The following is a 23898-nucleotide window of genomic DNA, read 5'->3' on the forward strand; positions in this document are numbered from 1 at the left end:
GTTGTCTTGTCTCTCTCTCCATCCTGCAAGGTCCCAGAGGGATTCTGAGCTTGCAGCCTCTGAATTTCTTACAGGTAGAAAATCAGGAATTGGGCTCCTTGAGACACAGGATTATACCCTTTGTATGAGCTGAAGAGGTGAATGGCCTGTCCCTGCAGCCAGCCCTGGGAGCACATGTGTGGTGTGAGTGGCTGGCTGTCCCACGGAGCATAGCATGGCATGCTGGACTTATCAGTTGCAACCAGCGGAGAGGCTTCGGACCAGCTCCCATGTGAGAATCCTCTTAGAGCTGGTCTGGCCTCAAAAGAGGAACGCTGAAAACCCTTGCGATACAAATGACTGAAGATGGGGCTTTAACTTTGGTATCCCCAGGTGGTTCCTGGACAAGGTAACTGCTGCAAGCTTGCTGGACCTGGTGCCCACTGATTCCTAGGGGACACTGCTGGCAGGGGTGTGGGTGCTGAGTCATGAATAGGGCTGAAAACTGATTATCTTCCTTCTGATAGTCACTGTCACAAAGGAGATTGAGGAATTAAGGGGCTATTAATGTGGAGTAAAGGTTCTCTTTTTCCTGCATAACGGAGGGGCTTACCCTCCTGTGGAAAAAACAAAACCCCACATCGTGGGATAGAGAGAACGTGAGTTCCTTTCTGCTTTTTGCCCCTGGCTTGCACTCTCCCCCTTTATAAGCCTGCACCATCTGCAGGGACTTCCCGGAGTGACGCTGTGCTCGGGCTCCTGGCACACAGGCAGGGAGAGCAGGAGGGTTCAGGCACAAGCTTGTGCCTGCTGTTTGGGAGTCTCGGAGAGACTGGGAGCGGGAGGGAGGCAAAGAGCCAGAGGACTGAGGCCTGGGGTGGGGGAATAGCAGCCAGGGAAGAGGCAAAACCTATTTTGAGCTTTCCTTGCGTTTCCCTCTGCCTGCTGCTACTCGCTGCCTGCGATCACAAGCTGATAGGGATCTCCTGACTCCGAGGTGCCTGCGTGAGAGAGACCTGAAGATGCTCCACAAGCACAGCGAGGCTGAGCGAGCCACCTCCGAGTGGTGGCGGTGATGGAGGCCGTGAGCCATAAGGCAGTTCTTCTGGCAGGTGGCTGGCTCTGCAGGTGTCAGGGCAGGGAGAGCTGGGTACTGAGCCGGCAATCAATAATTCAAGGAGGTGGTCACATGCCCTTGCTGGCTGTCGCAGGATTCCTCTCTCCCCAGAGTCCGGTTACTTCCAGAGATCAAGTTCCAGCCTCTTGGCTGGTGAATTATTAAACTCCAGCAGTGCTCCATTCCCTTTGTACCACATCTGTGTCTTCCTGCTGTCCTACCTTGCCAGTGACGGGCTCTTTCCATCCAGCTGGCTGTGCAGAAGCAGAGTCCTCCAGGCCGGTATAGCACCTTGTGCTCTCCTTTGCTCCTTGCTTCTCCGTGGGAGAGGGAAAAGGCTCTGGAGATGGACCTGTCCTACAGATCCACCATCTCCATCTATAAGGTGAGTGCCGACACCAGGGACTGCTCCTGTCTGCCTAGGGGAGACGTGTGGGTGGGAGGAGAAGAGCTGTTTTCTGCCAAAGGCTCCCTTGAAGGGTGGGTGGACAGCCGAGGGCTGGATCCGTCCCCAGGCTGAACTGCAGCAGCGCTCTGGAGTGTGTTTGAGAGCAGACAGCTGGCAGGGGGGGAGGGTGGTGTGGGTCTTAAGGCAGATCTGGGAGAGAACTGGGCAACCAGGGGGGTTTGGACATGGAGCATGTTTATGAAGGGCGAGACATCTTGGTTGCTGGTGGGAAGCTGGAGCTCAGTCAGCTGTTTTCCCCTTTGCTGGAAAGAGCAGTCTGAACTCAGGAATGCTTCCCTGCGCACATCGGTGCGACACCAAGGCAGTGAGGGCTGGGAGAAGGGGGAATTGCTTATTCCAGCCTCTGGTCTTCCCTGCTATAGGCAATAAACATCTTGGATATGTACAGCAGGTATGTACCAGCAGAGAGGCTGGTCTGAAACAGTCCATCTTAGCAAGCTGCTGATTCTGGCAGTGCACCAAATCCTGGCCAGGAAAAAGTCGTGTTCATGCCTGGTTAATAAGCGGTGGCCCTCACCCCAACAGACTCAGGGGTGAGGGGAAAGGCTGCCCAGATCCGCTTGCAGTGACTCCCCTGTCTGCAGCAGGTGTGGGACCCTGGGAGAAAGGCATCTTTAGGTGACCACTTGGCTCTCCAGAGAGCTACCTTGTCCTCTGGCATTGCTCCTCTCCTGGCTGGCTGGAGAGGACCCAGGGCAGCCGAAGGTCCCAGCTACCTCTGATACAGGGAGCTGACTTTGTGCATGGCTGTGCATCACCATGGCCATCCAGCATCATGGCTGGGGGAGCACTCTGGGTCCCTGCTGCACTCAGCTGAACCACAGTGGGAGGGCATCGATCTGCTGAGGTCTCTGGGATGTGGGGAAGACCGGTGTTAACGTGCTTCTGCCTGGCCGTAGAGTATTCTGGAGCAGTTCAACCCCGCGCTGGAGAACCTGGTGTACCTGGGGAACAACTACCTGCGTGCCTTCCATGGTGAGTGGGGTCTCGCATGGCCCAGGCTCCAGATCGTGCTGCTGTGTCCATCCTGGGTGTCCACTGTGCGTCAGGAGGCACTGCTGTCACCCAGGGCAAAGCTGCTGGTCCCCTCCCTGGCATGTCCTCAGCTGCTCTTACTCACTTTTCTCCTGCTCCAGGACCTGCTGCTGTTATTAGGCGCGGATGGGGAGAGATGGGGTGCCCTTGCATATAGGCGATGTACCACGGAGTGGCTGTCCCGTGTGCTGCTTGCTGGGGCTGGCGATGGTGGGAAGGCAGGCCAGATCCTTACCTCCCCTCTCCTCTCCTCACAGCATTATCTAAAGCAGCTGAAGTGTATTTTAAGGCAATCGAGAAGATTGGGGAGCAAGCGCTGCAGAGCTCCACCTCACACATGCTGGGTAAGGCTCTCCTGCTCTCCATCTGTCCTGTGATGAGGCACAGTTATGTTTTTTTGGCCTTCCCCCTTAGCTAGTCTCTTTCCAGATATTGAGGGAAGGAAGACAGCTCCTCTAAATGGCGTTTCACAGCACCAGGCCCTGTCCAGCCAGGAAAAATCAAATTTACTGTGTATCCCTGAATATCCCCCAAGGGCCCGCCACTCTCCCCTGTATCTCTCTGAGATCAATGACTCAGCCCAGCTCCTGGGATGGACATCCAGTAATGGATCTCTCATGGAAACCAGTCCTTGCTGAGGCATCCTGCCCTGAGATCTGAAGTTTTCTTTGTGGAGGAACCATTTTACCCTTCCTTGCAGGTGTGAGGGAAAAGCCGGAGAGCATGGACTGACAACAGCTGATGGGGTGTTGTCCTCCTGAGCCTGCAGCCAGCTGAAAAGGCAGCTCAGAGCTGAGGGGCTTACACTCAGCAGCACAAATAATTCTGCAGCCTAATGACCGCTGCTGAAAATATGTTCAGGGAACTGCTCTGATACTTAACATTTTAGTAAAATGACTTCCAGCAGATATGTCCCTTCTGCAGACTCCTACCATCATCTGCATCACCCAGCTCACTCTTCTGCTCCCTGTCATCAGTCTCTTCCCTTCACGGTTTCATAATGCCAACACCGGTGAAGTGGGACCGCGCACAGCATCAGCAGCGGGTGCTGTAGCTACTTTGCTGTAGGACAGCCAGAACCATGCACCGTAGCTGGGGTGCCACTGGGGGTGGAAATGGGGCTCGTAGGGGCTGCGGCAGAGCAGAAACCCAGCACCCAGAGCCCATGGCAGAGCCAAGGCTGCCTGCTGGCATCTGGGGCTGTAGCAAAATGCTGGTCTGGCAGCTTTGTGGGCTGGAGCAAGCCCATGTTGGCAGTGCCTGGGGAGTGGTGGTGGAGCTGAGCCCTGAGGAGGAAGGCTACCAGTCTCTCTCAGGGTGCAGAGAGCACTGTGTTGCGATATCTGTTGGACTTTCACACCCATATATCATCAGCCCGAGTTGCACGCTGCTGGTCTGCCTCCTTGAGCACACAAGGAAGTGGCCGCAGGATTTCTTCCATCCTCTACTGTCTCTTCCCTGCAGGTGAAATTCTGATGCAGATGTCCAACACACAGAGACTCCTGAGCTCTGATTTGGAAGTTGTGGTGAGTGGTTTTCCCGAGGGCTGGTGCAGGTGGGGAAAAAAGGGACATCCTTAACAACAGCTTGCCAACATTTGCCCAATTTGCCCTATCTCCTGCCCTCTCACGTGCCTGCTGGCAGATGCCTGCCTCTCTGCTATCCCTGCTGTATGTGACAGAGGTCTGTTACAGAGCTGGCATGCCCACAGCCTGGCTGGTGTTCAATGTTTTGTGCCGTTGGTGGACTGTCACCACCTCTCCACAAGCACGGTGGCAGGTGTGCAGTAGATGGAGCGATGCCTGATGTGCCCATTTCTGGCTTCTGTATGGGGTGGTGGCAAGAGGGTCACCAGCTCTGCGGGTTTTATGAGCTGCCCCTCACCACAGTGCATGTAACAGCCCATATGGTGAAGGGACGAGGGTGATGGCTCCTTCGTCTCTTCCAGGCTCAGACATTCCACGTGGACCTGCTGCAGCACATGGAAAAGAACACCAAAATGGATGTGCAGTTCATCAGTGTGAGTGATGAACTCCTTTCTCCTCCTCAACCCTCCTTATTTCCCTCTCCCGTCCACCCAAGGGCTTTTGCTTGAGCACTTGAGGTGTTTCCTTGACTTTCCTCAGCAGGAGTTAGGGGGACTTATCTAATTCTCCCCTCTTGGACCAACCCCCCCAGTCTGGCTGATGATGGAGGGCTAAAGAGGGCAGGCGACTGTTCTTTGTGCAGCGGGACTTGCCAAATGCTTCAATGGGGCTGAGAGACTCAGCATCCCAAAAGCAGAGTTCCCAGCTTCTCCAAACCACAGCCTCTGCATGGGTATGGGTCCTGTGCCCTTGTGGCCCAGCCGGCCATGCTGGTGGGTAGTGTCACAGAGGGAGACAGAGACCTGGGGGCTTGCTCCCAGTGCTGGGGGAGCTGGGTGCCAGTTCTGGCTCCTGAGATCTTGAGGTTCATCAGCACTCTGGGGCCCTTCAAAATGAAGAGAAAGGTAAAGAAAGACTTTTTATAAGAGGTCCAGGTGAAGCCTGATTTCAAGGGGACTCAGATGTTCCGCCACCCATCGGAGCAGGACCCTTGCTGCATCACAGTGTGGCTGGGTCTCTGGTTCCTCATCGAGCCTGCTTTCTCCCTGGCAGGAGAGCCAGAAGCAGTATGAGCTGGAGTACCAGCGCAGAGCCACCAACCTGGATAAGTGCATGGCAGAGCTGTGGAGAATGGAGAGGGCCCGTGATAAAAATGTCCGGGAGATGAAGGTGAGCATGGATTGCAGGAAGGGGAGTTGGAAAAAGAACTGGATGATTTCTCCGGAGCCAGGGCTGATTTCTCAGCAACCTTGTCCTTCCTTAAAAGCCAAGGGGTTGACCCCAACATTCAAAAGGCAGCAGGCTTGTCTGGAAAGGAGGAAACTCCTTTTCTACAGGGTGCTTTCTGACCTGTGGCGCTCACTCCTGCCAAGCCCTTTCCTCATTTAGCAAGCCTCAGTGTGCAAGGTCTTATTCCCTGGCACTCTGCTCTAGCTCCTCTGTGCTGCTCCAGCATTGCAGGTGGACTGGGAAGCTGGTAGATGTGACGACCCATTTCAACCCTTCCCCTGCCATGTGTGAGCCCACTCTGCTGGATTTATGCTGATCCCTTCCTCCCTCTTTCCCCTGTGGCCCAGGAGAATGTGATGCGACTGCGCTCGGAGATGCAGGCGTTTGTCTCTGAGAGCCAGAGGGAGGCTGAGCTGGAGGAGAAACGCCGCTACCGCTTTCTGGCTGAAAAGCACCAGATGCTCTACAACACTCTGCTCCAGTTTTACAGCAGGGTACGGCCCTGGCGTGCTGGGGAGCAGAGCTGGGGGAGCAGGCAGCATGGCTGGAGGGAGAACATGCAAGCAGGAGGAAGCCAAGGCTGAGCTGCCCCTCGGGTGAAGGCAATGTCTGTGTGTGGACTGGGCAGGAAACTTTCTTTCATTTCTTGCTGCGGGGTCCAGGCTGACTGTACGAAGCTGGGAGAGCGTGCCTGGGGCTGAGGATGGTGCTGACACAGGGTTAGCTGGGTGTGTGAGTGATGGGAGAGGAAAGGTGTTTATAGCAGGGTCTTTGGGACCACAGGGTCTCTGCTGGAGGGTGCCGTCCTAGAAATTCACTCCCGCAGGGCTCTGTTTGGCCATTCCCACAAACCTAATTGTGGGAGGACCTGGTCCCTCATCTAATGCATGTAGGTAGCCCTCGGCTCCCTCTGTAGCTGCTCTGCCCTGTCTGTCACCCCGTCTTCTTCTCTCGCTCCCCAGGCTAGGGGCATGATCCAGACCAAGGCACCACAGTGGAAGGAGCAGCTGGAGGCCAGCCGCAACCCCTCAAACAGCCACTCGCAGGGGCTTCTCGCAGCCTCCCACAGCCAGGGGTATCCATCGGGCCGACTTACCCCCACCCATCTTGAGATGGTGAGGAGCCCACAGACAGCCTCTACTTTGTTTGGTGAAACACTGGCACAGGTTGCTCAGAGAGGTGGTGGCTGCCCCATCCTTGGAAACATTCAAGGTCAGGTTGGACGGGGCTCTGAGTAACCTGATCAAGTTGAAGACGTCCCTGCTTATTCCAGAGGGGGTTAGACTAGATGACCTTGAAAAGCCCCTTCCAACCCAAACTATTCTATGATTCTACGGTGGCGAGGCTGCAGCTGCCCCTTTTAGGCTGCAGGGCAAGGCCAGTCCTTGGCCGACCGTAGTACTTGCTGCCTTGTCCAGCTTCCATAGCCTTTCCTGGCCAAGATGAAGGGAAGCGTCTGTGTGGGTTACAATGGACCAACATGCTGGGTTTGGCTTTCTGAGAGGGACTAGATATCTCTCAGAGCATGTCCCGCTTAATGCAGCCCCTGTGGATATGCGTTCAGCCTCTTTTTCTTCCAACAGCCCCAGAGACCCCTTGGGGACTTTGCTTCCCCCATGACTGGGAATAGATCCAGCGTCTTCTCTCCAGAGCCTCCAGAAATGAGACTGTCTCCTCAACCAGAGCCCCCCAGGCGGTCACTGCGGAGGACACCATCAGCCAGTATGACCCAAGTCCGGGAGCAATGCTGTGGGGACACACAGGGGTTGGACTGCTCTGGGAACAGGGTTGGGTTTGGGGAGAGACCACCATTCTGTCAGGCCACTGGTCCTCAGCCACGTTCCTGGGCATGGTGGGAGGACAGTGCATATGGGAGCTGGGGAGGGCAAGGCTGAATGAAGCAGAGGATGAGCTCAACCTTCAGAGCAGGGTCCACCCAGGACAAGGCCAGGCTTGCTGGCTCTGTGAGGTGGGGAACCCACAGATATACAATTTTCAAGGCTCCTTGAACCATGTGGGCTGGTTCTTACTGGAGTTCCCTCTTTAGTAAAGCACCTTCCTTCATGCTACCGGATTAAATATTAGCCTGCCCTTCAAAACGCAGCCACTTACCTCATGTCTCACCTGCTTTTCCTTCCTGAAAAATTTAATTTTAAAGCATTTAAAAAAAATTTGAAAAAGGGCAGGGGGAGAGAAAAATGACCCAAATACTCAGCTGCTTGAGCAGGGTCAGGAAGAGGGCCATCAGTGAGGGCACGCAGTGCCTATGCTCTAGACATTTGGCCAAAGAGGTCATAACGTAAAGCAAATGGTTTCATCTTGAGTTGATTTCCTCCTGCAAGATGGACATTTTACCGTGCTTTGCCCATGCTATGCCCTGCTCTCTCCCTGCAGAGAAAGGCCATCTACTCCTCTAGAGTAATTACTTGACTGGGGAAGCACCGGTCTCTTCGAGGCAGCGTGGGTCTTGCAGGAGGATGCCAGACTCCAGCCAAACCCCTCGGATGCCTCCCCGCAGGTTTGCTCCCTACCGGCCGTATCTCCCGTTCGGGTTCCTTTGGCGAGTCCGGCAGCGGCAGCGAAGGCAGGAGGAGGAGCGGCATGGCAAGAGTGCAGGCGATCGTGCCCCACACGACGGGTGTCAACCGGACCCTGCTACGGTTTGACCCCGGGGACGTCATCACGGTGCTGATGCCGGATGCGCAGAACGGCTGGCTGTACGGCAAGCTGGAGGGCTCGTCCACGTATGTGATTTTTGGGGCTGTAAATCGGCCTGACGCATGCTTGTTGGGTCTGGAGCTGGGAGGCTTAAGCCTGAAATTATGTCCCCGTTCCCCTCCTGGTGTGGTCTGGGCACTGCGTCTCACCCACCATCTGTGTGGGACATCGCCTTGTCCTCGGTCACGGCCCGTGCGTAGCACGGGGGCTCTCCAAGCCGAGGAGATGCGGTGGGGCAGGGCTAATGAGGATGAGCTGCCTGAGAGAGTTCCAGGGGCTTTGGGTGGGAAAGCCAGGGATGCAATGACCCCCTCCCGGCTTGCATGACTGACTGACCCCTGTCATGGGACCCAGCTCAGGGCCGTGAACTGCTGGAGTTACCTGAGAGGCCTGGCATTTCTCAGCTCACACCGCAACCGCCGCCGCAGCCTCCAGCACAGGCAGGGCATGGAAACTGCTGCACCCAGCGCTTACTGAATTACTCCCTGTGGCACTGCTGGCCAACACCTCCGTGCAAAGCCCGCCCTGTTCCCCATGGGATCCCTGCACCGCACTCTGCAGGGAAGCTCATGCTCAGATGTGAGATGAGCAAGAGCACTGCCTTTCTTTGAGGGGGGGTTCTAGGGTGGAACTGCTTTTCCCTGAGGAGGAGGGATTTCCACAGCTTCCTTCTGTGCTGGCTTTGGCTTCCTTGTGATTGTGTTCAGTCGGAGCAGCTCTTCCTGGATTGCGCCAGTATTGCTCCCCGGGAGCATGGATTTTGCATGGCCTCTGAGATAAGCGAGTCCCGCTCCAAGCTCAAGGACTGCCTCGTGATAACCTCATGCCCCACCTAGGGAAGGGTAAAAGATGTGCAGAAACCCTGCCAGGCGTGGTAGCGGCAGCAGCGGCTTGGTTGATGCGTGGGATGGGTGAAGATCAGGAGCACTGGGCGGCTGGATCTGAAGAGCCACAAACCATGGTTGCCTGGAGCTCATTTCTCTCTGCTTCTGTGCCCTAGATGCGGCTGGTTCCCTGAAGCTTATGTCAAGCCTCTGGAGGATGCGAGGGAGATGCAGGAGCCAGCCACCAGGTAACAGGAGAGCAACTGGCCAGGCAGGAGCTGGAGTGGCTCCTGGTAGGTCACTAACACCAGTGGGGTACCCGTTTGGGGTGTGCCCCGTGGAGAGCTGCAGTGCTCCCATGCTGGAGCATCTGCTGAGAACCTCGCTGTGCCCTGGAGATCACACAGGCTTACCCTAGATGGCTCCCCTAAAACAGGCAATGTCTTCTGAAAAGTGCTTGTGACTGGGCCGGTCCGAGCTATGTGTATTTTCTCCACAGACATCCCATAGATACGTGTTGTGACTAGCACCTATGCTGCTCCCTGTTCCTTGATCTTTGACTCTCACCCCACTCTCTTCTCCCCTTGCTCAGGTCCTTCCCGCTGCGAAGCAGTCACAGTATGGATGACATCCTGGACCATCCCAGCACTCCCTCCTCTAGCAATTACTGGCCTGCCGCTGCCCAGCCCAGTTTGCTGAACCCACCTCCCCTCTCGGTGGGTGCCAGCGGTCACCAGAGTGGGGTGGCCACCCCCGTCAGTTCTGGCTCCAAGGTGAGTGTGGGAGAAGTGACTGGTGGGTGTGTATGGTGTGGGCCATGTCTGACTTTCATCCTCCAAGGCACATTTTTTCTGCATTGGCCTGTTGAGAAAGAAAAACACCTTCCAGATGTTGGTGTGTGACCTCCTCCCTTCCTCAGCTAAGGGGTCTTGTCAGCACTGGCCTTTTTCACCCAGTCTCTTTGTGTGCCACCATGTCCTGGTGGCCCCTGCCAGTCAGCCTTGTGTGTGCAGATCCTCAGTGCCTGCCTTTGCTCTCTCAAGGGACTGCTTTTCTGCCCCTGCCCTTCTCATTTCTCTCTCTTTTTGCTCACCAGGGACCCTTCAGTTCAGTCCTTTTCTCCATGACCTCCCAGCCTGATTTCTGGTGGCTCCAGGGCAGCACCTCTTTCTGCTAATAGTAGGACCATGGAGTGATCAGGCTGGGCTGGGAGTGGGTGACCAGCTAACAGAGATGCCATCCTCCTTCTCCCTTCAGAGAATGGAGAGGTGTTTCGTAGGGCTCCTCTTCTGAATTCAAGCAAGGGGTGGGTTAAAGTCACAGCTGGGGTAGAGGAAAAGCTGAGGGCACAGGCATTTTGGAGAGCCTTAGAACAAGTTGTGTCCAACCCGTGGCTTGTGGGTGGTGTACGGAGAAGGAAACCATCCGCTTATCACTGCTTCCAGCTGTGGGGAATTGACTGGTGAGGGCAAAATTAAAGTTGAGGACAGTTAAAGGTGAGGACCTGGGAGAGGGTTAATGGTGCTGCCCATGGAGCGTTACTTGCTCAGTCTCATAGGAGGCTGGGAAACCTCATCTCTGGTCGCTGGTTTCAGGCCAGCGTGAGGTTGCAAGCAACTGGATGGCTCAAAGGATTGAAAAATGCAACATTTAATTACGCTTTTTTCCCTTCATGTCCTGCTCTGTGGTTTCAGGGAGCCTTAGGCTGCACAACACAGAGGGGAACAGGCTCTGCGGGTTATTGGTTTCCATCCTGTCCCAGGGCTAGAGTGTAGGGATAGACCTGGGATTGAGCAATGAAGGGTGTGGAGCATTTGGAGTACCATGGCAGAGCGACTGAGCCTCATTAGAAGTTTGGAAAGACTCAGCCTTGCTCTAAACTTATGCCCAAGACATCCTCCAGTTGAGCCAGGAGCAAATGGGTGTGTGTTTGACTTCCCAGCTGGAACACAGATAGCCACATGTGGCTTGCTTGTCTGCCACCAGCTACTGACATACTTTAGCAGGCCAGTTGTCACTGATCTTTCACTATCTACTGGCCAAGAATAAGGGCCACAGGGCCTAGGTCCATCTTCCCTCATCAGGTTGGTCCACATTTAAACAGTATGTGGTGTGGGGTAGGTAGCTACAGCTCTTGAGTTCCCCATGGATGCAGGAAGCATGTGAGGGTATTGACGATAAACTCTTTGCCAGGGTGTGTGGGCAACATGAGGGGGGCATCTCTGGCTGTGCTGGCAGGGTGAAATGTAGCTCAGACTGTCACTGTTTGCTGTGCTCTTCAGACACGACCCTTTGGGGATCTGAGGCATCTACTTTCTTCCCCAAGACAGAGGGAGGTGTCCTAGGGGAATAGGGAACCTGTGGTGTAGGGACAACCCCCACCACAGAAATCAGGGTGTTATCTGTAACGGTGAATTTGTGGGACTATGCAAAGTTTGAATGAATAAGGAGTCAGAGCCCCATTAATAGGACTTGGGCTCCTAACTCACTTAAGTGTTTTGTGAAATCTTCCTCTGTGTGTGTGGTGTTTCCTGCCCCGCTTTTGTCTCGCCATTCCCCCCCCCAATCACTCACTGCTGCCTTTCTTTTCACTGCAGAAATCAGGAGTATTTGACCAGCCCCCCGAACTCTTCCCACGGTGAGTGATGCATGGGGCTGTGCTCTGGAATCATCAGACAAGGGGGCATTAATACAGTACTATTATTATTTAATCTTTTGGATTATCAAACATGGGAGGAACATGAGGTGTCTGGAGGAAAGCAATGCACAACCCACCTTCCAGGACAGGAGGCAGAGGTGGGCCATTCTGGCCTCTACTGACTGGGAAGGCTCTCTCCTACCGCTGGTAATAGCAGGCAGGACCTGAGCACCCTGAGCAGATGGCCAGACCTTCATGCTCCTTCCCTTCCACCCTGGAAGAGCCATACCAGCAGCTTGCAGCCTGAGAGTGGAGCTAAATGATTTGTGCAGCTCTGCCTGCTTGGAAAGGACTGAGGCATAAGGGATGTGGCTTTCAGCTTTGATGAGTCAGGTCTGTGGAGATGAGAATTGCCATAAATCCCTGCTTTCTTTCTCCCTGAAGCTGGGTTTTTGTCTCCATGTTTCTGGCATGGTGCTGTGGCCTCTTTCCACTCCCCGGCTCCTTGCTTGGAGGGTCAGGGGCCAGAAGTGTAGAGTGCTACCGCAAGGGACAGCCTTATCAGCCTTATGCTAGGGTCCCTTTGTCACCATATGGAAGAGGGAGGGTGAGAAACCCTGAGGAGAGCCCAAGGGGAACCACATGGGAGAAAATATACTCAGCAGAAACCATTACCACACTTCCCTCCTCAGCATGGAGGTGGCTGTCCGGCAGGACTAAATAACCTTTGCTTGGTCAGCAGGACACTTGTGTGGTCTTTGCAGATTTCCTGATGGCTGCCTGTTTCCTTTCCCCTTCCAGAGGTACCAACCCCTTTGCCACAGTCAAGCTGCGTCCCACAGTCACCAACGACCGCTCGGCACCCATCATCCGATGAAGCGGGGCTGTGGACGGCGGAGAACCTCAGCAGGGAAGGGGGAAGCATACAAGTGACGAGCTGCAACTCCCAACTGGGCAGTGACCTAGTGCTACCGCTCACAGAGTAACCTCTCTCTTCCCCTCCCTTCCCTCCAGGACATCGGGATCCCTCTCGCCTGCCTGTCTGGCATGCTTTAGCCAGCAGCAGACCCCTGCGGCTACTTTTGGATTGCCTCCCCCATTCCTTCCCCCGTCCCGTGTGATGTTACTGTGCTTTAGTGGGAGAACTCTGGCTTTACTGGTGCTGGTGGCCTGGGAGAGGGGATGCTGCTGGTCTGGGAGGCAGAGGGAACCGATGGGTAAGATCATCTGCAGCGTGGGGAAGTGCTAACAGGATGACGAAGGCGAAGCTTTGCTAGCCCTGTTGGGGGCAGAGAAGGACACTCGCCAAACAGTCCCTTTGCTACCAGAAAAGTTAACCCCAGATGGAGGAGGCCACAAGAAGGCTTCCAGCGATGTGGTCCAGCCAACGGGTTCTGCGGCATGCAGCTCTATGCTCTTTGGCAACCGTGTCCGTTTGTAGCAGCATCTGCCCCTTCTTGCCCCCGGCGCAGCCCCTTCCCTTGCTGGGCAGCCCTGGGGCAAGGTAGGGGCAGGTGACAGTGCCCAGCGCCACTGCCCTGCTCCTTCGCCTAATTGTCCTGTGGAAAAGATTTGTTTGGGGTTCTTTTTTGTTTTTTTTTTTAAATAAAATGGAGAACGCCACTTCTGTAGCCGTCCCAGTGGCTGGGACGTCACCTCGGTCAGGGGACGCAGCGGGGAGGAGGACGTGGGGTCCCCGCCAGCACTGAGGCCGTGACGGTTGCCCGTGGTCAGGGTGTTGAACGCCGCAGTGCTGTGGCTTTGGATGGGGCAACTGCCAGCCCAGGGGGCCAGGGTGGACATAGAGGGCACCAGAAAGACTGCATGACCCACCGCTGGCCCCCCGACCCCCCCATCCCCAGGCTGTCTTATCGCTGGATGGCAGCAAGCCCCCACTTATCAGCTGCCATGCATGGGCAGGCCCTTGCCCAGGAGGACAAGGCCTGGCAGCCATCTTCTCCTTGCCCACTGCTGGACCCTGTGCCCTGGGGACACCCCGGGCGTTGCTCGGTGTTGGGGGGGGGGAACTCTCCCCTGGGAGCTGTGGGGGTCCCAGCACCGGGGATGCCCTGGATGTGCTGGGGGAGCCCTCATGGGAGAGGCGGCGAGGGAGGGAGCGAGAGTGACAGCCAGGGCTTTAGCCGATTAGCCTTATTAATAGAAATTAAACCCTGGCTGTGAGCACTGCAAAGCCCCCGTGTTCCCCCCCCAGCTGCCAGGAGGCTGAGGGTCTTTGGGGGTTTACGGTCCGGGTCTTTCCCTCCCCAAATCTCCACCTGGGGTGAGCCCCAGTCCCCTCCCTGGAAGTAAAACGGGTTCCCCCACGTGTGGCTGGAGACTGGCTCATCCCCAGCACCCGCCGGACCCCCTTCCCCATGGCAGCCACTGAGGGGGGTTGTTTGGGGGGGGGTGAGTGGTTAGTGAGCTGCCAGGGGTGGGCTGGATCTGGCACTTCGAGCCATGGACGACAGCAATTCCTCGGCCAGTTCACCTTGTCTTCCTTCTCTGCTGGGCACGGGGCTTGCAAAACCACGCCAGCGTGTCTCCATCCTTCTGACCGGCGCCTGGGGAAGCAGCGGGGGGGCTTTGCAGGCAGCCCCTTCCCCCATTTTGCTCCTTACTGAAGCACGGGCCCCTGCCCTCATCCTCCACTGCCCCTCTCCCCGGCACCCTCCCTCCTGGCTGTGTCCATCACCGGCACCCCCATACCCTCACCCGGCTTTCTCCCACCTCACCCCCTCCAAATCTCCCCCGTTCTGCTGGGGCAACGGCGAGGAGCCCCATGGCAGCGGGATTACCGGGGGATTCGGGCCGTGGCAGGCAGCCACCTCCTCCCCATTGGCTGGAAAAGCCTCTTAAAAGTGGAGAAGTGCTTTCTGCCGGCTCAGCACCCGCCGGTCTCCACCGACCTGAAACCATAAGCGGCCGCTGACCCACATCTACGCTGGGAGCACCGTGGGGGTACTACCTGCACCCGCAGGAGGCAAGGGGGTCCCCCGCGCGGGGCGTCCCCCCCCGCTCCGATCGGCCGCAGGTGGCTTTGCCGGGCAGCGTCGAAGCCGAAGGAAAGCAGACTGAGAGGGGGATTAGCTCTCTTGTGAAGACGTAGTTTGCCCTGAAGGAAGGAGCGGGGCACAAGAGATCACTCGACGGACCCTGGATTCCTGCAGGCATCCCTCCGTGCCCGGCTGACGGCGTGCCCACCATGGAGCAAAGAGCCAGCAGGACCATCTAACCCGGTGTCCTCATCCGGAGCCGGGAAGTGCCAGACAGAGGGAGAAGGGAGTGCTGCCGACGGGTCCGCTCAGCCCGTGTTCGGGAGGTCGTCGCTTTGTCGCGCAGGTCAGTGGCGCGGAGGGATGTTTCCATCCTGGCACTGGCTGCCGAGGGGACAGCTCATCCCGCGCTCGGTTAATTCTCTAACAAATGCTTTCCCAGGGTGTTGTCTGCGAGCTGGGGAGGCTGGTGGCATGAATCGTGGCCCTGGCGTTTAATAAACAGACCCCCCCCCCGCCACCCCATCCGTATTTTGTGGAGGCACTAGGAGCCATCCTAGTAATTCTGCGGACCCTCCTGGATGCAGCTTGCCTGGCACAGTGGGGCTTTGCCGAGCATCATCCAGCACCGGCTGCTCTGTGCTCCGTGTGTGTCCAGGGACCGGCAGCCACAGCTGAACCTACTGTGGCCTTCGCCATCCCAGCCTGGGCTTGTGACTTCTGGTTGGCAACCCAAGCCTTCTCCTGGCACCTAGCTCTGCGGCAGTGCCTGCTCTGGCCCGCCCGCCTGTGATGCACGGGGAAGGGCAGGTGCCCATGTTGATGAGCTTTTAGATGCATGTGAACTTACACATGGTATTTTTACCTGTGAATAAAGCTCCTTAACTGAGGAGAAAATAATAGCAAGCTGCAGAGTGTGCAAAGGCAGGTGCAGGGTACACGGCGTGACCGCCATGAGCAGAAGAGCTAGCAGATGTGCTGCGGTGTTAAGAACAAGGCAGCTCTGAACTGCCTGGCTCAGAGCTGGGATAAATCCCGAGCAGAGCTGTGCTATAGCATATTGGCCTTGGAGGCATCTCCACAGGTGAGCTCCTCCGGTGCACCTCATCTTTTTCAGCCAACATCTAGCTGCAGGCAGGTAAAAGCCCTTTCATGCCTTGCTGGATGGTTCCGTAGCACCGAGCAAGTGGCTCCTGCAGAGGTACCCACTCAGCTCCAAACTCAGAGAGCACTGATGGATATTTGCCTAACGTGCTCTTCAAAATCAGGTGCTGTTGACTCCTCATTGACAGGCGATGCTACAGAAATCGCTAAAGAGCATGTCACAGGCAAACAAATATTTTCTTGCTAGGAAGCTGGGGGAAAAAAAAAGATGAATTGCAATGGTTTGATTGATTCATTTCATTTGTGGTGCAGGATGAAATCAAGAAAAGCAAAGCTGGGAGAGGGGCTTGGATAAAAGGGCTCAGGGTATTTTTGGTGGCAGTCACTCTTATTTGAAGTAGCTATGTGCAGCAGATGGTGCAGTAGCAGCACTGATTGAGAAATCGTTGTGCTTTTACAGCAGGTCACCTTTTGTACAGCTGTACCTAGCTTGTCAGTCGGGTGGAGCTGGGAGAGGAGCAGCAGGCAGGTAATGGCAGAAGCTGAGCAAGACCCTTCAGTCTGGCTTTCTGGGTGCCAAAGATCCAGATAACGCCAGAAACGGTGTGGGGGGGGGAGGTATGGGTGTCTGGAGAGTGTATAATTAATTTTTTTCTTCCTTGCAATGATTCTTTGCCTTGAAAACGTCTTTATAGCACCCTGTTCTCAGTTCGTGCCTCTGCCCCTTGCCACAGTCCCTGAGACCTGGGCTGGGGGGGAGAGACTGGAGTAGCCGTGGTTCAGCCTGAGAGCTGTTAGGATATGGCCATCCAGAAGCATGGCCCCAATCCATGCTCAGAGCCAGATCCTGCTCCCTTTTTTTTTTGGTTAATGAGGTCCTGAAGGTTTGGGGAGCTCTGCTGCAGGGACCCATGGTGGTGGCAGACACCTGGGTGCTGCACTGAACAACCCCCCCTTTGCGTTTTCAGGAGCAAGGGTCTCCCAGGGAAGGGAAGGAGGGATACCGCTGAGGGTGGCTGGTGACTCTTATCCCACCCTTCCCTCCACAGGTAAACCTTGGCTTGGGCACCTGATTAAAACCAAGCAGCCAAGACCATTTTGTGCCTCCTCCTGTTGAAGCACTGTGGGCACAGGTGCCCTGTCCCTTGCTGAGGGGTCCAGAACTGACCTAGTTGGCTTGTCTTGCAAGTCCCTCCTCCAGCATCCCCTAAACTACAGTTTTAGACCCCTCTCAGAGCAATTCCCAGCCCCGTTTCCAGCCTTGGCTCTGCATGCTGAACCTCCCGCAGCCTGAGAAAGACCAGTCAGTCGCTCTCCTTCTCTGCAAGATTCAGGGGTGTCACGGGGTAGGACCACCTCTTGCAAAGCAAGGGCCTTTACCTGGGCTCTACCCCAGCTTGTGCCATCCGTGCTTTTGCCTGAAGGATTCGCACTTGTTTAACGTGCAGAGCCACAGCAGCTATGGAAATCAGGTCAAGTTGTCCCCATTGCTTGGAAGACATGAAGAAGAGGGACTTCTTTGAGAAATGCACCCAGATCCAAAACTCCCAGGCACTAGCCCTGTGTGTCCCATCTATAGGAGTGTCTTTGTCCCCTCGGCAGTCTCCAGTCAGTACGTGACCGCTGGCATTTCCCACAACTGCCGGTGCCAAGGGAATGGGGACATTGCCGACCTCTCATAGTCCTTCAGCCGAGGGAGCTGGGGAGGAGAGAGGACCCATGCTGGGAGTGTGCTGCCAGGCAGGACGGTGACAGGGCAAACTGGACCTGACAAAGCCCAGTGCAGGCATGGAGAAAGCCCCCATGTTTTCTAATGCCTGTCTGATGCTACTGGGGAGCATCTATAGTCAAAGTCCGATGATGGTTTTGCATATAGGTACGAAAATAAGCCTGGCTGACCAAGAAACTGAGGCCAGTGGTGCTGGAAGGGGTATGGCAGAGACCTGGTGCCTAGGGGAGAAATAAGAAAAACAGACCCACAGCAGCCAACTGGAACAAAATTCCTGTGCAGCTTAAGAGCCCCAAGAGCGACTCACAAGACATCCCCTCTAATTCCTTTCTTCTCCCCCCCTTAGGCTTTGTTCCGGCTCCTCCATGTAGGTACAGAGCCCTAATCTCTCTGGCATGCAAATAACCACCGGTTTGCTGTGCTCTCCCCCTTCACCCATTTCCTAAATCTGGCTCCTCACGGCAGGGAAGGGAGGGAGAGGGAGAAGGCTGTACACCCGGGCCTCCCAGAGGAAAGCACAGCAGGCTTAATGGATCTCCTGTGCCTCACCACTGGAGGCTTCTGTAGCAGGGCAGGTCCTGGAGGGCTCCCAGCTGGAGCAGACCAGGATGGGAGAGGCTCAAAGGAAGATCTTGGGAGCCGAAAGGGGTTCATGTTGCTGCCTCTTACTTTGCACCAGCCTGCAGGCAAGGCTGGATATGGAGCAAGTGGGGTGCTGCGGATCCTGATGCCCCACCACATCAGATGTAGCCCTCCAGTCTTACCTGGGAGCTGTGACCCTGCTCGGCTGCATCCGACCAGGGGTTATGGAGCTGTGGGCTGCCCCAAGCTCAGGGGGAGCTTCCCACCTCTGCCCAGCTGTGGCTTGACCTCGCAACCTGAAGCAATTCTGCCTTACCTGGCAGGATGAAGGTGCAGAGAGATGATGTGATTCCCCCAGTGAGACTCTTGGAGCTTGGAGATGGTGGGCACAGAGAGAAACCTTGTAGTAAACATTTGCCTGCTCTGCTCTTCTCTTCTTGCAGCGCCTGGAGATTTCTGTCTCTCTCTCTGTTGCCCTACCTCCTCCCGGCCTGCCTTTCCCCTCCCAGGCTAGACGATGGGTAGAAATGACCCAGAGGAAGGACGGCTCCCAGCTCCCGTGAAGCCCCCGGATGGTGGCTGGGGCTGGATCGTGCTCCTCGGCTGCTTTGTGATCACCGGCTTCTCCTATGCCTTCCCAAAAGCTGTCAGTGTCTACTTCAAGGAGCTCATGAAAGATTTCCATGTGGGCTACAGTGACACAGCCTGGATCTCCTCCATCATGCTGGCCATGCTCTACGGGACAGGTGACGCTTGGACACACTTTTCCCTCCCCAACTTGTGCCTTCCCTGCCCTGCTACGGGCCCAGACCATGTCCCCATGGGCTCTCCTCACACTCACTGGCCCAGTCATGAACAAACATGCAGAACATTGTCCCACCACTTCTTTTCTAGAAGTGTGCTGCACTTCATGTCCCTGTTTCCTCTGCCCCAGGAGACCTCAGGGGTCACCCCATCTGCCTCTCAGACTGTTGACACGGCGTTTGGTCCCATTGCTAAAGTGCTGCCTCTATCACACCAAGCCCTTCTTGTTCCCAGGGAACAGGGGGATGAAGGCAAGGCAAAGCAGAGGTCTCCACACCGCAGCCTCTCTCCCTTGGCCGGGCCCAAAGGGCATGTATCTAAGCAGCCAAGTAGTGATCTCCGTCACTAGTGTTCCATCTTCCCTGAGTGCCCTGCTTGGGCTGGCTGCCCCTTCCCAGTTCTTTTGTCTCCTTCTGGTCTCCTACTCTGCCTCCTCTGCTTCCTCCCAGGACCAGTATGCAGCATCATGGTGAACCAGTTTGGCTGCCGGCCCGTGATGCTCATTGGTGGACTGCTAGCTTCTTCTGGGATGATCCTGGCATCTTTTACGACCAATATCATTGAGCTTTATCTGACAGCTGGCGTGCTGACAGGTGAGAGCCCCAGGAGTCGTGAGGCAGACACAGACTTACCTGGGAAAGAGCCATGACCATGTCGTATATCATCTCCCTTTAGCATTGCCATATCTAGCATCAGGTCCCTTTACCTATTCACACCTGTGCACAGGAGGCTTCTAGTCCTGAATATTGCACCTGTGGGAGATGCATCTGCTGGATCTAAACAGGCAGGGCCTGGGGTTGAGGGAAGAGGGACAGAAGAAACATAAATGATGTTCGGTGGTCGTGACAACTGGGGTGGGATCAGTATATAGTGGTAGGGAAGAGAGGCACAGTTCCTGTTTAAGGCAGAGGTCCTGTCTAAACATGGCCACAGTTACCTGATTCAAATACACTTGAGGTAGACAGGCTGGTTTAGCCCTTCTTCTCTGGGGGCAACCCTCCAAAATGAAGGAGCGGAGGCTTGTGGGGATCACATGCAGCCCATCATGGGACTTCAGGACTAGGATAGTCTGAGGGGAGTTTTCAGTTTGTTGCAAACCGTGTCTCATGTTCTTGCACTCCCTGTCTCCCTCCTGGCTCTCACCCTCATGTAGGTCTGGGTATGGCGTTGAACTTCCAGCCCTCCCTGATCATGCTGGGCACCTACTTCGACAAGCGTCGGCCTCTTGCCAATGGACTGGCTGCCGCTGGGAGCCCTGTCTTCCTTTCCTCCCTCTCTCCACTGGGTCAAGTGCTGCTGGAGAAGTTTGGTTGGCGAGGTGGGTTCCTTATCATGGGGGGCCTTCTGCTTAACTGCTGCACTTGTGGAGCCGTCATGAGACCCCTGGATATGGGCATGAAGCGGAAGATGGAGAAAGCTCAGGACAAATATGAAGCCAAGGAGATGCTGCCCATAGGAGGGAAATCAGAAGAGGGAATCAGCTCTGCTGATGGAACCAAGAAAGCCAAGAAAGCCAAGAAGAAGCCCAAGAAAGGAAAGAAGCTTCTGGATTTTAGTATCTTTTCCAACCGAGGGTTTATCATTTACACTATTTCAAAGTTCATCCTGGTCTTGGGTCTCTTCGTGCCCCCCATATTGCTGGTCAACTACGCCAAGGACACGGGTGTACCAGACACAGAGGCCGCGTTCTTGCTCTCCATCATTGGTTTCATAGACATCTTTGCCCGCCCAGCCTGCGGCATGGTGGCAGGTTTGAAGTGGGTTCGCCCTCACGTGGCGTACCTGTTCAGCTTCTCTATGCTCTTCAACGGCTTGACAGACGTCTGCAGTGCCAGGGCTAGCAATTACACAGGGCTGGTCATCTTCTGCGTCTTTTTTGGCATCTCGTATGGCATGGTGGGAGCACTGCAGTTCGAGGTGCTGATGGCCATCGTTGGCTCCCAGAAGTTCTCCAGCGCCATCGGGCTGGTCCTACTTATCGAGGCTTTCGCAGTGCTCATCGGTCCCCCCTCTGCAGGTAGGTCTCTTGCTGCAAAACACAGGTGGTTCATTTGTTCATTTGCCATTCCACGGTATTGCAGGTATTTGGCACGGGCATGGTACTTGAAGAAAGACCCTATTTCTCAACTTCAGGTTTCCTCTGGAAGCTGAGATCTGAAGTGAGAGCTCCCAGTCTCACTCTATGCACCTCAACACTGAATCTGAGCAGGGGCAGAAAATGGCAAGTAATATTTCTCTCTCTGCTTTGCTCGGAGGCCTGAGCGATGTCAGGCATACAGAGATATCCAGAGTGAGTGGCACGACTTCCAGTGTCTCTCAGTCCTGATCAGTGGCATTTCCCTCTCATGCTGGCATCCAGGTCTCTGCCTTAACTGTGAACGTTGCATAGAATCATGTTGTGGGCAGGGTCAGGCACATGGTGCAGGCAAACCTTTGAGAGTCTTCAGTAGGACAAGGCGAGGGTCTTTCAAGTTCTCCTTGGTGTCCATGGCCTTTTGATCGGTGCTGTGAATAACGATCTCAATTTGTGTTGGCCTCAATCCCAAGGCACAGGCGTTTTGGTGTCAAACGAGTCAAAACAGTTTATAGAGCCACCTGAAGCATTTGCTGTTACTTTTTTTTTAAGAGGATTAAGACACTTACAGCTTCTCAACCAGTCTAGTCTAGGTCACAGTCCCTGGTAAGGTCCATGCCCCACAAACAGCCCAGAAAGAGGCTGTTGAATGGGGAGAGACCTTTCACCCAAGAGATTGGTGTAGGTTACTGTTAAGTGTCTGATCAGGTCTGAGAAAGCCAAATCGTGCCAAAGGCTTATTTCCAAATGAAGTGCAGTTCCCTGCATGTGTGATTTGCGAGGAAGGGTGAGGGACAGACCATGGGCAAATCCCCAGGCAGGAACCACTCTGTTTCTTCCCGCAATCCCTTCCTTTAGCAGCAACATGTGGGCTAAAGCCCATCAGTGAAGACCTCTGCATGAGTGATCTTTTCCCCAGCACATACCACCAGTAATGAGCAAAACCCGCCCTCAACAACTCCACCCAGCTCTCAGGTAAAAATTAGTGGCCAAGAGAATACTCTCTTGATGTTAATGATAATTTATGTCCCATCTTACAAGCTGTGGGGCAGTCGGCAGTCCCAGGCCAGGGAGGGTCAAGAAATACGTGTCTCAGAGGCAGCTGCAAAGAGATCGTGGGGGAGAGGAGGATTTAACAGCTCCTTGCTCCAAGGAGCAAGGCACACCAGTGGGTGATGATGGGGGACATCCCTTAGCCCTCCTGCCTCAGTTTAGCTCTGCCTTGTACGGTGCGTGCATAAAATGGGATGCAGACGGTGCAGGGTCACCAAAGAACGGTATTGGGGGGAGCCAAGTCAAGGTTCCCACCTCCCCCCCCAAGCAGGACCCCCCTGGTATGAGAAGCTTGAGTGTGCTGGCAAACCCGAGGGCTCGGACTTGGGGGAGCAGTGCTCGGCTGGAGGAAGGGGGTTGAACAAAGTGGCTTTGTTTAGTGTAATCCTCCTGAGCTGCTTCCCACTCCGTGGGGCTGAGGGGGTTTGGCACAGGATAAGCTGCACACACGCACACGCGCGTGTGCACACAGGCTCCTCGCTCGCCGGCCGGCTTGGGTGACCAGGGGCACATTCACCTGGGGAGGAATTTTCTGCGTGTCTCCCATGACCGCTCCGGAGCGTGCCCTGGGGCTGGATTCAGGCCATGCACCACAGTGCAGCAGGGACCGGGGGGGTCACACGCGCAGTCAGGAGCACGCGGGACCGGGATGAAGCCTCTGGTCACCTTGGTCCCATCCTGACTGCAGCAGGGCAGGTATGCAGACTGCCCTGCACCAAGGACTGGGAACCCTCCCTCCGTTGACAGTTCCGGTGCATTTAGAAGATGCATTGAGAACGTCTCTTTGGCAGAGAAATCATCAGGTGTGAGCCAACCAAAGGGATTTCTCTGCCGAAGAGATGTTTCTTCTCCTGTTCTGAGTGTTTTCCTGACATGATAGCTTAAGAAATAGCAGCGCCTTCTCAAAATTTGTTTCTTTTCTGAGACTGGACAAGCCAAATCCTCAGAGGCTCGTCTCACCTTGGCAAGAAGAAAATGGCCCACCACGACACGAGACCATAACATCAGTGTGTCACAATTATTTAACCTTGTTCAAACAAAGGAAGACACCAACCCTGCACTCTTACAGTACTTTTCCTGGTGGTACAGTGTGGGTCTTGCCCAGGGTGATTTTTAGATATTCAGGCTTCTTGCTCTTCCCTTGACAAACGAGTTCTCAGCCAAATGCAAGCGCTGTCCATGCAGGAGTGCGTAGGCTGAGGCTAATCGGCTCATTTCTTCTCCAACCATCAGGCCGCTTGGTTGATGCTCTCAAGAACTACGAGGTGATCTTCTACCTGGCGGGCTCAGAGGTAGTGCTCTCTGCTCTCTTCCTGGCCATGGCCACCTACTGCTGCCTGAACCGAGGGAAGAAGAAGGAACCTCCCCCGGAGAAGAATCCCTCCGCGGGCGGTGGGAGCGACACCGAGGAAGCAGAGTCCGACGTACAAGAAGCCGAGGAGCACAGCAGCGATAACCACCAGCCGGTCCACAGCACCGACAACGCTGTGGTGGTGGCCAGTGAGGAGGCCAACCACGTGGCAGAGGAGCAGAGCGGGGAGGGAGAAGGGTGTCCCGAAGGGGATGGGGAGGTGTTGGCACGAGACGGCTGCAACGCTGACCAGATGGTGGAGAGGGACAGGTTTTAGCCAGGGCAGAGGAACAGGGATGTATAAAACTGGCCTTGTTCGCATGCACCTCAGCGTGGGAGGGTGGGTGGGATACGGGGTGGAGAAAGCTGAGACAAAAGCAGATGTAAGAAGTAAGAGGAAGAGGTGTAAGAATAGCTGGTCCTTATGTACATATGTCCACATAACTACTCAGTGATACGTTTACTTGCATCCTGCACCCGTGCTGGTACAGCACAGGCTCAGATCAGCCCAAACACCAAAAAAGAAAAGAAAAAGAAAAAAAATCTTCTTTCCTCACTTCCAAACCAGCCCTGGAGAAAGTCTTTTGAAGAGGCTGCCAAGGACTCTCC

At 55.3% G+C, this 23898-nt stretch overlaps 2 protein-coding genes across 4 annotated transcripts; both read left to right on the forward strand.

Annotated features, from left to right (window-relative positions):
- Nucleotides 1–99: 99 nt before the first annotated feature.
- On the forward strand, nt 100–13376 carry BAIAP2L2 (BAR/IMD domain containing adaptor protein 2 like 2). The gene is made up of 14 exons (XM_009930374.2): nt 100–1481; nt 2465–2540; nt 2858–2944; nt 4065–4126; nt 4549–4620; nt 5240–5356; nt 5764–5910; nt 6379–6531; nt 7000–7138; nt 7935–8160; nt 9135–9206; nt 9551–9731; nt 11556–11596; nt 12398–13376. The coding sequence occupies exons 1-14, from the start codon at nt 1443–1445 to the stop codon at nt 12471–12473; spliced, it is 1488 nt and encodes a 495-aa protein (XP_009928676.2). The 5' UTR covers nt 100–1442; the 3' UTR covers nt 12474–13376.
- Nucleotides 13377–14463: 1087 nt separating this feature from the next.
- SLC16A8 (solute carrier family 16 member 8) lies at nt 14464–23780 on the forward strand. 3 transcript variants are annotated; one of them, XM_069807266.1, is made up of 5 exons: nt 14464–14938; nt 18517–18753; nt 19261–19404; nt 19965–20828; nt 23172–23780. In XM_069807266.1, exons 2-5 carry the CDS (start codon nt 18525–18527, stop codon nt 23564–23566), a joined length of 1632 nt encoding a protein of 543 aa, XP_069663367.1. In that variant the 5' UTR covers nt 14464–14938; nt 18517–18524; the 3' UTR covers nt 23567–23780. The 3 variants fall into 3 exon arrangements, with proteins under 3 accessions (XP_069663367.1, XP_069663366.1, XP_069663365.1); XM_069807265.1 differs by having other exon boundaries at nt 14465–14942; nt 18451–18753; XM_069807264.1 differs by having other exon boundaries at nt 14465–14938; nt 18451–18753.
- The last annotated feature ends 118 nt before the right edge of the window (nt 23781–23898 follow it).

The sequence above is a fragment of the Haliaeetus albicilla genome, chromosome 19 (genome assembly GCF_947461875.1).
Source record: "Haliaeetus albicilla chromosome 19, bHalAlb1.1, whole genome shotgun sequence".
NCBI classification, from domain to species: domain Eukaryota; kingdom Metazoa; phylum Chordata; class Aves; order Accipitriformes; family Accipitridae; genus Haliaeetus; species Haliaeetus albicilla.